This window comes from Mustela nivalis (assembly GCF_964662115.1).
Source record: "Mustela nivalis genome assembly, chromosome: 1".
NCBI classification, from domain to species: domain Eukaryota; kingdom Metazoa; phylum Chordata; class Mammalia; order Carnivora; family Mustelidae; genus Mustela; species Mustela nivalis.
Genome location: NC_139020.1, coordinates 54,944,955 through 54,960,886, shown reverse-complemented (window position 1 = coordinate 54,960,886; position 15,932 = coordinate 54,944,955). Strand labels below are relative to the sequence as shown.

At 42.5% G+C, this 15,932-nt stretch overlaps 1 protein-coding gene across 1 annotated transcript in view; it reads left to right on the top strand.

Moving 5' to 3' along the window:
- Nucleotides 1-345: 345 nt before the first annotated feature.
- MYH15 (myosin heavy chain 15) overlaps nt 346-15,932 on the top strand; it is a gene marked incomplete at its 5' end in the record, with an annotated part of 154,815 nt that continues 139,228 nt past the window's right edge. The window contains 6 exon segments of the mRNA XM_082719582.1: nt 346-433; nt 5,305-5,411; nt 10,563-10,607; nt 10,611-10,706; nt 12,349-12,509; nt 14,482-14,575. Coding sequence (XP_082575708.1) covers nt 346-433; nt 5,305-5,411; nt 10,563-10,607; nt 10,611-10,706; nt 12,349-12,509; nt 14,482-14,575 — 591 coding nt within the window.

Genomic DNA, 15,932 nt, shown 5'->3' with positions numbered 1-15,932 from the left:
CACTGAGCCACCCAGGTGCCCCTTTATTCTGATTTTAAACAAAATTATTATTAAACTATCTTTGTGGGCCCCTGAAAGCATCAGCAATGCTAGTGCCTTCTGTGCCTAGCAAGTACAGTAAGATGGTCTCAAGTCCAACTTGGTCATACGCTTGAGACATGTTGAGAGAGAAGACGGGTGGAGGCAGTTAAAAATTTAACCCTGTGTGTCTAGTGAATAGCGTTGTGGACTAGTGCCTGGTGTCCCCATATCCAACGGTTCCTTCCTACACCTGTCTTCTATAGAGTGGATCCTTATGGCTCACTTTCAGGGCTAAGCCTGTTCTGGTGGATCACTCAAAGAAGGATGGATCTGTCAGAGCTTGGAGAGGCTACAGCCTTCCCCAGAAGAAGCCAGGCAGAGCTGCTCATGCTACAGGCTGGGGCCTTTGATGGTAAGACTTGGGGTGGATGGTAGCTTCCCTCCATTTTACCACTTCTGGGTGGTGGCTGAGATTTTTGATTGGTTGAGAAGAGCCTTCCATCCTGGAACCTAGCTTACATGTTGGGATGCATTCACCTGTATGAACCTTAGAAGAAGCAACTGAGAAATCACGTGGCCTGGTGGGGATGAGTCTGCAAGAAAGAGGAGGGAAGCTGGGGGCAGACCCGGGCCAAGCCCTGCTTACTTGTTTTCTCTTGGAGGAAGCATGGTGCCAGCATAGATACTCCTGGGAGTGGCCCAGAAAAAGCCTTGCTCTGAAACCACGTAGTGTGGGTGAATTCTATAGCACAGACAGGGGCCTGGAGCTTTGACTGTAGGTGGGGTTGGTCCACTCTAAGGAAGAAGAAAGGAAAAGCCTTGGTAAAGACAGGAGAAATAGAAGTCATCCCTGGCCCTCTTCAGACTATTCTAATGATGGATCTTTGCCCTCTGACTATCTTCCAGGTCAGCAAGGTCGCACAGCCAACATGCAGCAAGAGAGCATTAGGAAGGAGACTTGCTCACCCTGATGAATAGTCTCCTGGTAGTTAAAGGCAAGGACAAAGGTTAATGAGGATTTACCCTCGAGATGAAGGCTGAGTTCTACATTAAAGTCTCTAAGTAAAGGCTACACTTCCCCCTCCTTCTCTACGTGGCTGGGCGGCATGGGCGTCTGAATTTCAGCTATTTGGAGGTGGACAGTGTGATCTAGCCTCAAGCCACCCACATATCTTGATCCCCAAATTATTCAAAAGTGCAACATAAATACTGACTTAGCGTTGTTCTAGTACTCAGAATTAGTCAACATGAGACCTCAATATGACCAATTAACAATTCAAGCCGGTTATATAGGACATTATATTTCCATCATTGTCTAGTCCTGGATCCGTTCCCAGTTTCCAGTCATTGGATTTCATTACTATGACTGGATTTTAGAGTAGCTAATTATAATCCATCAAATCAAATACAATAACAGAACTCTCCCTGAGGTCAGAACTGGTCCTGCAAAAGCTTATCACAGGTAGTCAGATAATGAAGGACAAGATCATAGCGGTACCAGTGAGAAAATAAAAATTAGGCCAAAGCATTAGAGATAATTGGATGATGCATTTAGTAGGAACAGCACTGTAAATAATTACGTAAAATACAGCAATAATTTTTAATTATTATTATTATTTTTTTCCCAAACGGTTTTCCCCATAGAAAGGCAGTGGCAGCAAAAACGAAGAGTAAGGAAAAGCTTCTCATCCCCTTGGCCTAGTAGACAATGCAGTTTCCTTTTTTGAACTCAGGCCAAAGGGAAGCAATGTGAATTAGAATACTTGGCAAGGCGTCTTGGGTTCAAATTCCCTGACCCAGATCCTCTCCAGAGATGTAATCAGAGCAAATCACTGCCCTTTCTGAGCCCTGGCGTCCTCATCTGTCAAACAGGGTGATGACACTTGCTCTGCCTACCTTTCTCCACGGAGGCCCATTGCAGCAATAAATGTGAAAACTAAACACCAAACATGATTACGTGTCCTGGGAAGGAAAACTAGAATTGCTGAATGTCAGGGAGGAAGTGTGCTAGTAGAGATACACACAAAGCCCCATTCCCAAGCTAAATTATTTTTATGTTAGGACACATAAGCAATCTATTTCCAATAACTACCAAACTGAATGCAGTATTACTCCAATCTTGATCAAAAGTATAGAAAAAAGACTGGAAAGAAATGCTTTAGATAGTAGCTATCTCTGTGTTGTTCATTATGGGTGATTTTTTAAAAACTTTTGTTTATTTACTTTTATTAGTAATCTCTACATGCAACGTGGGGCTTGAATTTACAACCCTGAGATCAAGAGTCACATGCTTTTCCGACTGAGCTGGCTGGGTGTCCCAAGGATGATTTTTTTTTTTAATTTTCTTTATATATTTCTCTACTTTTCATTTTTTCTCCAATATGCACGTGTTGCCCTTTTGGTTGTTGTTGTTGTTGCCTTTAGATTAGAAAAAATATCTAATCATCTAAAAATATGAAATCATAGTAGACAAACCTCCTGAGGTTACAGATGGGAAAATGGGGGCCCAAAGAGCTGAAGCCGTTGTTTTCTACCTCGTCACTAGCCGAGCCAGGACTAAAATCCAAGCAGCCCGACTCAGACCCATTGCTGTTTGCTCTTCCATCTCTGCAATTATTCATGAGTGCATGGCATGTACAAATTAAAATATGAGTTCCTTTAGTTTAGCTTCAAAAACATCCCTGTTAGGGACTGGGCCTCAGAGATAGGTAAGGGTTTCTAAAAATTCTCCCCTACCACTTCCAGGGGCCATCAAAGTAGGTGCTAATCATGAGGCATGTGATGAACCTAATTCTTCAGAGAAAAATTGGAGGAAAAAATCCAAGCATATAAGGGAGAGGAAGCATGCTGTAATGGTAGGGCTCTGATTTAGGAGATGGGTGATCGAATTTCTAGAGTCATTATTCTAATGACTGCCACTAATTAGCTTTGGGACTATAGATAACTCTCTTAATCTCTTTTCTCAGGTTTTTTTCTTAAAAAAAAAAGTGGAAATCTTGTCAGCTAATATCTATGTTTCTTTCAGGTGATAACATTTTATTTAAAATACAGTGCATTTATTTACCTTAAACACACAAAATGTATGCAAAATAGGTAGTTTTCAAAAACAAGCCTCTTTTCATAGACATAACACAAAGCAAAATCTGTTTTTTTATAAAAATAGATAATAAAAATAATGCAAAACCAGTACTTAACATGCAAACGACAAGTAGAAGCAAATGCAAAAATCAGTTTGACAGGAATACAAAAATCTCTCCTGGCAGTTTGGGCAGGGGATTGCTTGTAATTCAGAGAACAGCAAAGACTAGGACAGTAAGAAGGTAGTGTGCAACAAAATTCTTTGCAGAGACAAGCATGGTGGAAGGAAGGGTGAATGTTGCCCAACTTCACTACACAGTGTCTCCAAGTCCTATTGCCCACCTCTGGGGAGGCACATCTGGTAGGGGCAGCCTGTCCAGCACCAATGAGGGCTCCTAACTTTCGTGATTCTTGTGTTGGGGTGGTGGTGGAGATGGAGTGGGCATTACACACCCATGCTATCATTGCATAAGGTTTCATCATTTCCTCCCTAGGCATTGGTTCAGACTGTCCCTCTCCTACCCAAATCCTATCCTATCCTCTCCTCCCCTGCCCTCCCCTCTCCTCTCTTCTCTCTCCTCTCTTCTGCCCTTTATCTACTTGCTGAGCTGTGACTTGGAACTTTCATAAAGTTCTGATAAGACTCACTTTCCCTGCTATGAAGTGTGTAAACCTGGCGATTCACAGACCTGTACCCCTGGGGATAAAAATATATTGTATGTTTATAAAAAATTAAAAAAAGAGACTCACTTTCCCTTAAAAATAGGTTTCTTTTCTTTTTTCTTTTCAAATGAGGGAGAGAGGGGGCAGGGAGGGGCAGAGATAGAGGGAGAGAGAGAATCTTGAGCAGGCGCCACACCCAGTGGGAGCATGACAGGGGGCTTGATCTAAGATCTCATGACTCCAAGGTCATGTCGTGACCTGAGCAGAAATCAAGTGCCTGACACTTAACCAACTGAGCCACCCGGGTGTTCCTAAAAGTAGGTTTTTTATTCATCTTCTGTGGCTCTCTGTCTCAGGTGGGAGAGAACCCAAGAAGCATCTAAATGAGGCCCAGAGAAGCTGTCTCAGCTGTTAAAAAATTTTATTTCACCCAAAGTTTCTTGGCTAATCATGTTGTGAAGGGCTGTTTTGCTTAGGGGCAAACAAAGTGAAGAGGCTGAGGACAGAAAAATGCTATGTGGGGGGAAAAATACAGAGCAGTTATGCTGTATGGCAAAAATAACCCATATTCTCTCTCCTCTCTCCCCTGCCCTGCCCCCATTCTACCATGGGTTTCTCATAGCAGGCTTTTTTTTTTTTTTTGTCAGAGAGAGTGAGCGAGAGCGGGCACAGGCAGACAGAGTGGAAGGCAGAGTCAGACGGAGAAGCAGGCTCCCTGCGGAGCAAGGAGCCCGATGTGGGACTCGATCCCAGGACGCCGGGATCATGACCTGAGCCGAAGGCAGCTGCTTAACCAACTGAGCCACCCAGGCGTCCCTCATAGCAGGCTTTTATTCCAAAATTAAAACTAAGGTCTAGAGGTGCCTGGGTGGCTCAGTGGGTTAAGCCTCTGCCTTCGGCTCAGGTCATGATCTCAAGGTCCTGAGATAGAGCCCCACATCGGGTTCTTTGCTCAGCAGGGATCCTGTTTCCCTCTCTCTCTCTGCCTGCCTCTCTGCCTACTTGTGATATCTGTCAAATAAATAAGTTAAATCCAAAATAAATAAATAAATAAATAAATAAATAAATAAAACCCCACAACTAAGTCCTAAAGAAACCTTGAAAGACAGACTTGACCACTAAACAAATTTTCACTTAGTTGTAACCAGACATTTCTGAGTGAAGTATTCTGGAGGGGAGCTGGGCGGGGAGTGGGGAGGCTTGTTGGAGCGGGGTGGTTGAGGCACCAGGACAACCACCCAGGACCTGGGCTTATGAGTGGGAGGTAAGGGTTGGAGGTGGGAAGAGAGGCGTCTAAGGTGTGGGCCAGTACCTTTCTTATAGCAAAATGGTCTGTGATGTTCCCTGCCTCATTCCCACGGAGTCAGTGTGTCATCTTTGCAATGAGCTTTGGTGATTTTATCTAATGCTGCCCTTTCCTATATTGGTGACTCCAAGTCACCAGGCAAAATTAGCAGAAAGGAGATCATATCCATCAGTATGAAAGTGTCCAATGTATATTTTATACAGGTACTATGGTTATAATCCTCTTTTGCTTTGTAGAGAAGAAGAAATGCTGGATTCATGATAGCAAGCATGGGTACGTTGAGGCTGAGGTTAAAGGGAGTGGAAATGATGGCAAAGCAATTGTCGAGACAACAGATGGAAAGGTACAGGAATCTTTGTTTCCTCTCTGGGATAACTACATTCCCTATTTAATAAAATGGTTGAATATGTCCTTTCTCTGATAGCTTAATTAATAACCTGGTGTAGAAGATACAATAATAGATACACTTTTGGAAATGTCACACATCTTTGAGAAGCCCCTCCACTTCCTATCAAAGATTAAACAACACTGACTAAATCAGAGTAACACAATTATCCGTGGTAAAGATCATTGACTCTAGAACTTACAGTTTCTGCGTCTTCCACCACCATTTCAAGCTTTGTTGTTTTTTTAAAGGTGTCCCTTGCAGTGAATAGTGACCTGAAGGACTCTGAAGCAAGTTGTGTTTGGATGAAGAAAGAGGGATAATTTGGGGTGCCTGGAGCCATGCAGGTGGCCCTGTCAGTTAAGCATCCAACTCTTGATTCCGGCTCAAGTCACCATCTCAGGGTCATGGGATCAAGCCCCAGAGCTCTGTACTCAGCTGCAAGTCTGCTTGAGATTCTCTCTCCCTCTCCCTTGTCTTCCCCCTGCTCATGTTCTCTCTTGCTCAGATAAATAAATCTTAAAAAAAAAGAAAAGAAAAGAAAGAGGGATAATTTGACTAAGAATAGCTCAGTTCCAGAGAAGCCAAGGGATGGGGGATGGTCAGAAATGCCAAATGTTAGAGAAAAAGATGAAGGTCTTGGAGAAGGCCACAGCTTTTCAGAATTAGGAGTTCACTTACGACCTTTGAAAGAGGTTTAGGGCAAGCGTGGAGTGCAAGCTCTGAAAGGGGTCGTGGAGGGCACGTGAAGTAAGGCTGGAATGGCCTGCCACCTCTTCTTCCTGTCACCCGGGCACCTAGGGCAGCAGGGTAACACCAGGCAGACAGTCCACCCACGGGACCCTCCCCTAAGTCACTGACCTCAGGTTGCCTGCCAGCCCCGTGATGCTGAGCTGGGCCCTATTTCTGGCCTGACTCGGATGAACAGTTCCCGGTAGATTATATAGATGATTCCCTGCCCATATTCACGTCTCTGATCCCCCTCTGGTTGCATCTCAGTTCAGAGAAAACACATAGAATCATTACCTAGAAGCTTTGTCTTTTTCACACCCGTATTTTCATATTTGGACAATTTATAATCCAAAGCATTGTCATTTGCATTGTAAAGCTCTGAAGGCCACTTACGATTTACCACTTACAGGGTCTTATTATGCCTCGTTGACAGTATCTGGACATGAAAAAAAATCCCCAATTAAGTAGATTTTATGTAACTAATGGAATTAAGAGAAGAACTTGGGCCTTATTAGCAGGAACTTACCCAGGTAGGCAAGAAAAATTCAAAATGTTCTAAATAAGGACAGAGATGGGCCCTAAAGTTAGCCTTGGGACCATCTCTTATGAAAAGAGAGAAAGCAGATGTCAATGTCTCTTTTCCATCATTGTTTATGCCAACTTTTTAAAACAACATTATTGAGCTATAATTTACATACCATACAGTTCACCTCTTTAAAGTGTGCAATTCCATAGTTTTTGTGGTGTTTAAATGTGGTGTCTGTCTGATTGGCTGGGGGACCCCAAATGTGGGGCAGCAATCAGGTGGAAGCAGGTGGTGTGGGTGGTGGCAAGAATTCACCTGAGGCAGGGCAAAGAAGGTAGGATTTTATTGACTATAAAGCAAGGGAGCAGCAGGCAAGACAGAAGCGGGGCTGTCTGCAGAGGCAGGGGATAGGGGCTGTTTTTAAAGAGGAAAGGTGAGGAGAAGTAGCCCATGAGTCAGTTAGGGCCTCTGGATATCGTGAGGAGGGTCCCCTGATGGGCCGGTATGTATCCATCCAGGGGGTCGCTGTGGGCCCTTTCTATAGTCTGTCGCTCAAGCCTGTTTGCCAAAAAGTGGCCTTTATAGTTTTTAGTATATTTAGAGAATTATACAATTATCACTGCCATTAATTTTTAGAATATTTTCATGATCCCAAAAAGAAATCTTGTACCCATTAGCAGTCACCCCCTTCTCTCCCCTCTGACCTAGGTTATTTCTCTATAGATTTGCCTATTCTGGCATTTCAGATAAATGGGATCATACAACATACGGCCTTTTATGTCAGGCTTCTTTCACTTAGTATAATGTTTTCGGGCTCATTCGTGTTGTAGCATGTATCAGTACTTTATTGCTTTGTATAGCTGAATAATATGCCACAGTGTTGGATAAACCATATTTGTTGGGAGACATTTGGATTGTTTGCAGGTTTTGGCTATTAAGAGTAATGCTCCATGAAGACGCATGTGTAAGTTTCTGGGTAGGCGTATTAACTTCTCTGGGGTATGTTCCTAGTAGAATTGTTGGGTCTTTCGGTAACTTCTGTGTCTGGCATTACAAGGAACTGCCAAAATGTCTTCCAAAATGGTTGCATCACTTTACATTCCTGCCAACAGTATAAAAGGGCTATAATTTCTCTATCTCCTTACCAATGCATATTACTGTCTTTTAGATTATAACCATTCAAATGGGTTTAAAGTTGCATTTTATTTATTTATTTTTAATATATTTTTAAAGATTTTATTTATTTATTTATTTGGCAAAGACACAGCAAGAGAAGGAACCCAAGCAGGGGGAGAGAGAGAGGGAGAAGCAGGCTTCCTGCTGAGCAGGGAGCCTGATGTGGAGCTCAGTGCCATGACCCTGGGATCATAACCTGAGCTGAAGGCAGATGCTAAATGACTGAGCCACCCAGTGGTATTTTATTTTATTTTTTAAAAAGATTTTGTTTATTTATTTGACATTTAGAGATCCCAAGTAGGCAGAGAGGCAGGCAGAGAGAGAGAGGAGGAAGCAGGCTTCCTGTGGAGCAGAGAGCCTGATGTGGAGCTTGATCTCAGGACCCTGGGATTATGACCCCAGCCGAAGGCAGAGGCTTTAACCGGCTGAGCCACCCAGGTGCCCCTAAAGTGCTTTTTAATGTGATTTTTATTTGTATTTCCCTAACGAATGATATCGTGCATCTTTTCACATGCTTACTGACCATTTGTGTATCTTTAGAGAAATGTCTAATCAAACCCTTTATGCATTTTTTAATTGGCTTATTGGTTTATTTGTTGTATTTTAAAAGTTCTTTATATATTCTGGATACAAGTCCCTCATCAGATATATGATTTGCGAAGATTTTCTCTGTGTCTTTTCACTTTTTTTTTTTTTTAAGATTTAATTTATTTGAAAGAGAGAGAGGTAGAGTGCATGCTAGAGAGTGAGCAGGAGCCAGGGTCAAGAGGAGAGGGAGAAGCAGGGCAGGGAGCCTGACATGTGGGGCTCAATCCCAGGACCCTGAGATCATGACTTGAGTTGAAGGTCAATGCCTCATTGACTGAGTCACCCAGGTGTTCCATCTTTTCACTTTCTTGATGGAATCCAACCCTATTTTATCAGGTCTCCAAATGAGAGGCTTTCTTATCTAAGCCCATGTTCCAAAACTGCTGTCTTTCCATCAGTATTTAAGGTAATTTATTAATATCTTATGGCTAGACTTATGGTCTAGAATCATAGAAGAAAAGCATGAAAGCCATAATATAATGATGCAGAAAGAAGAATCTGAAGGGGTTTGCTTTGTTCTGTTTGTCCTTCCACTATGTAATGATGGTCCCACTCCTTCGCCTCACCCTGTAACTCCCCAGCTCCGGGCTTCCTCCTCCTGACCTTAGAAGTAACAACACTTTCAATCACCACCAGAACAGTCTTTGAAATGTTAACAGAGACCATGAAGCCAGTGGGCATAGAGTAATACTTATGGAAGAAAGTAGGCAATGAAAGAAGAGAGAAAAACAGAATCAAAGCGAAAGGGAGGTATTTAAAGACAGAAGAGACCCGATTAAGTTCTATATAAAAGGAGTCCTTGACATGTGGAAATTAAAGGGACTCCAAAGAAAACTGACTACCATTGGAGCAATGATAAAGTAGATTGTGCGCAGGAATGTGATCAAGAATATGGAGAATGTGGGGACACCTGGGCGGCTCAGTTGGTTAAGCATCTGACTCTCCATTTCAGCTCAGGTCACGATCTCAGGGTTGTGAGCTTGAGTCCTGCCACAAGTTCTGTGCTGACTGTGAAGCCTGCTTGGGATTCTCCCTCTCCCTCTGCCCCCACTCACTCTCTCTCAAAATAAATAAATAAGGGGCACCTGGGTGGCTCAGTGGGTTAAAACCTCTGCCTTTGGCTCAGGTCAAGATCCCAGGGTTCTGGGATCGAGCCCCACATTGGGTTCTTTGCTTGGCGGGGAGCCTGCTTGCCGCCTGCTCCCTACCCCCACCTCTCTGCCTACTTGTGGTCTCTGTCTGTCAAATAAATAAATAAAATCTTAAGAATAAATAAATAAAACAAAACATAGATAATGTGAGAGTTTTGGAAGAAGTCATCATGAACTGGGATGAAATGGAGCCATCAGTTGATACCGATGTTTAGTAAACAAGGAGAAGGTGTGAGGAAACTTGGAGAATAACTAAACAACTATTTGGTAGCAATGCATCCATATTAATCAAGAGATCAATATTTATTGAGTACCTACCATGTCCATCACATTATGATAGATGCTTTAGTAACTATAAAAGAAAACCCCATCCAAACTCCTTCAGGTGTTTATAATCAAACTAAGAAATAGTCTGACATTGTTAATTATTGAAATATACACAAAAGCTTGTGTCAAGACAGTATGGGTTGTTTACATGGTAAAGGATTTTTTAAAATGAGCTAAGGGAGTTGGAGAAGGATTGAGGAAGAGGGTAGGTCTGGAAAAAAGTCTGGAAGGATTTATCTGCCTCCTTGATCCTTCACTCCATATTCCTTCTTCTAAACCTCCTAAGCAGCAAGAGAGATGCCAAACCGTATACCATATGGTATGTGTGCCCTCAGAGGCAACCAGGGTCAGTGAGGAGCCTCAGGACTAGAGCTCTGCAAGGCAGAACATTTTGATTCAAGAAAAACGTTTTAAAATTTCATCTTCAGGCAAGGTGCGATCATGGGCAGGGGAAACACCTGTCTGTTTCATTAGGATTGGTTAAACTTCTGGCCCCATCCTCTCACGAGGCCTCCTTTTCTTGAATCTTTGAAGAGTCTTTCCAGTGCATGACAAAATGCAGGAACATAAAATAAGGGAACACATATGCTATTTATCTCCTCTCTGCAGAGTCTGAGTGTCAAGGAGGACGAAATCCAGCAGATGAATCCCCCATAGTTTGAAATGATTGAAGACCTAGCAGTGCTGACTCATCTCAATGAGGCATCCGTGCTGCACACCCTGAAGCGGCGCCATGACCATTGGATGATCTGTGTATGTGCATAGGCTTTACTGCTGAGGGAGCATGCTGGCACTCACACTGGCAATGTCTCAGCCCTCTCTCCGATGATAGCTTTCTTGGAATCTAAGCAGACTCACGTGGGGATAGTCCTTGAGGAATGCCCACCAAGAAGGGACCTTGCCTTAACATTTCCCCCAATTTTATTTATTTTTTCTTTGTTTTTGTTTTTGTTTTGTTTTTATTTATTTGACAGAGAGAGATCACAAGTAGGCAGAGAGGCAGGCAGAGAGAGGGGAAGGGAATCAGGCTCCCTGCTGAGCAGAGAGCCCGAGGTGGGGCTCAATCCCACAACCCTGGGATCATGACCTGAGCCGAAGGCAGAGGCTTTAACCCACTGAGCCACCCAGGAGCCACTCCCCCCACTTTTATTTTGTCAACATCCATAGCCCGCCCCTAAGTTGTCAAGCTAAAGTAAAGGTTTGGAGGCTGATAGATCGGTGTCCAAATGCTAGTTTTGTCCCTGATTAGTTGTTAATTTTCTGCAATCACCTTATCTGTAAAGTGAGGTAAGATGGCTTGGCTCTCCAAGGCAGCTTGGAGGATGAAATCAGAGAATGTAAAGAAGTCAGTGCAGTGCCTATCACCCTGTTCATGCTCTGGAGAAGGAGTTACTGTTTTCATCACCATTACACTGGTGATGTTTGCTTAGATTCTTTGATTTACTCAGATACTATTCAGCAGCAGCCCTCAGTAGATTGGGCCAAAATGGTAGCATTTGGGCTGCATTGCTATCGAAGCCACGACATGTAGCCAACTTGCCCCTTGGCACTCTGATTTATATGATTATATTAGTTTCCCTTGGATGCTGTAACAAAATTCCCACAAACCAGTTGGCTTAACAAGAGAAGTTTATTCAATCACAGTTCTAGAAGCCAGAAATCTAAAATCAAATCAAATCAGCAGGGTCATACTCCTTCTGGAGTCCGTAGTGGAGAATCCTTACCCCTCGCAGCTTCTAGTGGCTGCTGGCATTCCTCGTGGTTGTACCGCTCCAGTCTCTGCCTCTGCCTTCACATCCCTTTCCCTTCTGGGTGTCCATATTTTCTCCTCTCTGTGTGTCTTATAAAGACACCAGCCATTGGATTTAAGGTCCACCCACATATCATCTTGAGATCCTTAACTTAATTATACTTGCAAAGATCCTTTTCCCAAAAAAGTTTGCATTCACAGGTTTCGGGGATTAGAACCTGAACGTGTCTTTTTGGGGGAGCCACAATTCAACCATTACAGTGACTGAATGACCCAAATGAGCTATTGCCTTAGAAGTCGGGTTCCTAATCTTGCTGAAACACAAGCCACCTTCTGGCCTCAAATGCCCGATGACTCCCCAGCCTGCTGTTGGCGTCCTCCCTGTCTTCAAAAGGTGTGTGTGTCAGACATGTTAGTAGTTAGCGGGTCTCCCCGGGGAGAGGTAACCCCGGGCCCCGCGGCTCCTCTAACCTGGTTCTGTCTCTTCCCGTTATAGTCCCCTCTCTGTGAGAATCTGAAAGCTCTCCTCTTTTTAGCTCCTTTATGAGTAAATATTTCAGCAAATGTTATCTGGCAGTGAGAGAGCTGACAGACCTGGAAGTATTTCTAACCTGTTTTCTGAAATCTCCTCTGATTTTTCCTCAGACATATTCAGGTCTCTTCTGTGTGAGCATAAACCCTTACAAGTGGCTCCCAGTGTATCAGAAAGAAGTCGTGGCTGCCTACAAAGAGAAGATGCGATCAGAAGCTCCCCCTCACATCTTCGCTGTGGCCGATAATGCCTTTCAGGATATGCTTCACAGTAAGTGGCTGCCCTACAAAATGAAAGGTAAAAATATCTGATCTACTTTCTTCTCCGTGTCACTAAGAGGCAGGAAGGCATTGTGAGCAGAGCGTGGCCTTTACAGTTACCTAATCACTTGAAGCCTCCATTTCTTTGGGATAAAACATGGGCAAAATAGAGCCTGCCTCCTAGGGTTCTGGAGATGATTAGCTCACACGTCAAATTAAGTGAGATAATGCATTGAAAGTGCTCAGCCCAGTGGCTGGCCCAGAGTAAGCCCCCTGTAGATGGCAGCTTTTATTACATCAAGCGCCTGCTAGAGTTTCTGGCACAAAGAAGTTTCTCTGTAGCTATTGTAACACCATGCTTCTTAAAAGGCTTAAAATGGCAAAAATGTCAACCATTAGTCAGTTATCATTTGTATTTGGAGCAAGGAAAATAGGCCTGAGATTTATATGTTCTTATGAGTGACATTCATAGGGGCAAGGGGAAAATAATCTCTTTTTACTCTGTACTCTTTAAATGGTATTTTTTTTATCCAACTGAGAGCAAATCCTTTTCCTTGTGTCTGACTTCAAACTGCAACCAAGGAAATTTTGAATAAGTTTGCCAATACGTAGAAGCTCTGGCAGAAGAATGTTCTGACATTTTCTTTTCTTTTGTAGATCAGGAGAATCAGTCTGTACTTTTGACATAAGTGTTTGCCTTGCCACCTCTTTCTGGCTAGCGGTGAGAGTTTCAATGGAAACAAATCTACATTTCACTGGGAATAAAACATAAATTCACTATCTTTGAATTGTTTGCTCTTTAGATACAGAATACATTCTAGGCAAGAATAAGATACTCAGGAGATTGTCATAACAATTTAGTCAGTGATTATTCCAGATATGGTATTAGGTAGGTTGCCCCCACCATCTTAGTAGATCTTTTAGAACTCATAGTGCACAAAGTGATCTTAGTCACCTTCTTGATGGAGAACTCCCTGTCGAAATAATCGTTTTCAAAGGTCTGTGGACTGGCTAATTGGGCAGAGAGCCAGAAAGTTCAATGGGTATGACCAGGGAACAAATAACCTCCTGCCAGATTGGAGCAGACCAAGGTACCTTAAGTAGTAGGAACTAAAAGATGGTGACACTTGGAGCAGAAAAGGAGGGTAAAGACCAGTGATATTGTATTGTATCTACTTTTGATGTGAAGAGCACTGGTTGACCAGATGAACGATCAGCATGGTGACAGGGGAAGGGGAGGGGAGGCTAAGATTCTAAAGGCAATGAAATGCTAAAGTTCTTGGTCTTCCTAAACAATGGTGTTGTCACCTCATGTGTTGAGCTCTCCATTGGCTTTAATCATCTCAAGAAGAAAAATAGTCTCAGAATCTTAGAGCTAGAAGGATAGGTAAGTGTTTAGGCCTTGCAGAGATGATTGACTATTTCCTGGAGTTTCATGGAGATAAAGGCAGGCCTTGATCCTATGATGCTTTGGGTGATAAGGCTAGCACCACTGCATTCTTCCCACATCACAAAGTTAACTGGTTATCAAAGGTAAAAGGGAACCCTAAAACCCAGCTGCCTGGCAGATTGATTGGTAAGCCCTCTTCTCAGGGAGAAGGTTGGACCTAGCCATGTGGTAGCCTTAATATGTGAAAATCCCTGCAACAGCTGGTAAAGAGGAGACCTGTCTTTAATTAATAGAGAAGCTCCTCAGTTTTTTTGTTAACCAGACCTGAAGAACAGGCTTCCAGTTTTTATAAAATCTTTAATCTTTCTGTGCTGGGTTTTGATGTTTGTTCATGCTGTTTCTCCAGCCTGAGATAGTCCTTCCCCTTCTCCCAATTGATTAAATATCTACATCTCTTTCGTCGAGTTTCCTCTCCAGTTCCATTTTTCCATAAATTTTTTCCTTCTTGTCTTAGCCTATATGGTTAAAATGATTTCACTTTTCACTATATTTATAATCCAAACCAGTTAACTGTATCATTGAATTTCTCATCACAGAGGAGAATCTGGTGCTGGAAAGACTGTGAGCACCAAACATAATATCCAGTATTTTGCCACCATAGCAACCATGGGTGAATCTAGGGAAAAGCTGGTATGTGCTCATATATCTTGGCAGGAAAGGTGAGGTAGTCTTATCCTGATCATGGAGGCTCTGCCTTGACCACTTTTGTGGGAGAAAAGAGGAGACAAGAGCCATAAAGCAATTAGAAAATGATAGAAAAGGGTTTTTTCCCCCATCTTTGCCTCTTGAGAGGATCACCAGGTGCTTCAAACCAATAACCCCCAAACATGAAATCACCTAATTTGTTTCAGATTTGCTTCAAGGGCTATTTAGGCTGATCTTTGTTGATTGTACCCTCTGAGAATTACACTTAAGATCCAAGCCATCTTCCCTAAAGGCTAGAGTCATCGATGCCCTGAATGGCCAGTTTTGATATTTCTGAATCCCTTTAGCTACTGTGAGATGTCAGACTTCCACAGATAAGTACCAGTAGAAGTCTCCTTCCTTTACCACTAACTCCTGGATCAAATCCCAAACACCTGATGCACATTACCTCAATGTTAATCACATTCCAGGTTCTACTTATCTTCCCTCTCTATTTAATTACTTTTATCTTTGGTGATTTTTAATTTAGCTTACTTTGTTTAGCTTCATTAACAGGTTGATGGGTTTTATAATAATTTGAGAGTAACTAGACCATGAGAATTGGTATGCAAAAATAAAATTAGATAATGCTGAGTGAGATTCAAAATCAATGAGTTATTGAGCTGTTAGAGCCTCTTATCTTTCTATGTCTGGCATTGTTATTTTGCTTTTTTAAATTCAATCCTGGATGCTCCCTGCTGTTTTTGCCAAGAAGTGTATCAAAATAGCAACCTGGTCCAATTTTCAAACCATGAAAAGTTTCCCAACCACCACATTCCTGAATTTGATTGATTCCTTTAGGTATCATTGAACTCTATTATTCACTAGATATTACTTCATTTCTGTGTGCATTTTAGGTTGTTCAGTGTGTGTTTGTTCTAGCCATTGAGCTTTATGATAATACATGACACAATATGTAATATAATACATGAGAAACTTTGCTCCTTTAGCCCTTTTACCTATTTATAGTAGACCCATATGATGTAGAAGGGATGAAATATTTGTAGTTTTAAATATAGACTTTTTTTTCTCTTCTTTTTTTTTTTTTTTTTTTTTTTTAGAGCAAGAGAGTGTGTGTGCACATGAGAAGGAGAGGGAGAGAGAGGAAGCAGGGCTCAATCTTACCACCCGAGCTAAAATCAAGAGTGGGACACTTAACCAACTGAGCCACACAAGTGCCCCTAAGTTTATAAATTCTTGAATACTATATTCTAAGTAATCCCTTCCATGAAATGGATCTTTGAGGTTGAGTGGAAAACAACATGCAATGGGGATGCTGAGTGCTCATTCAGACTTACTCTGT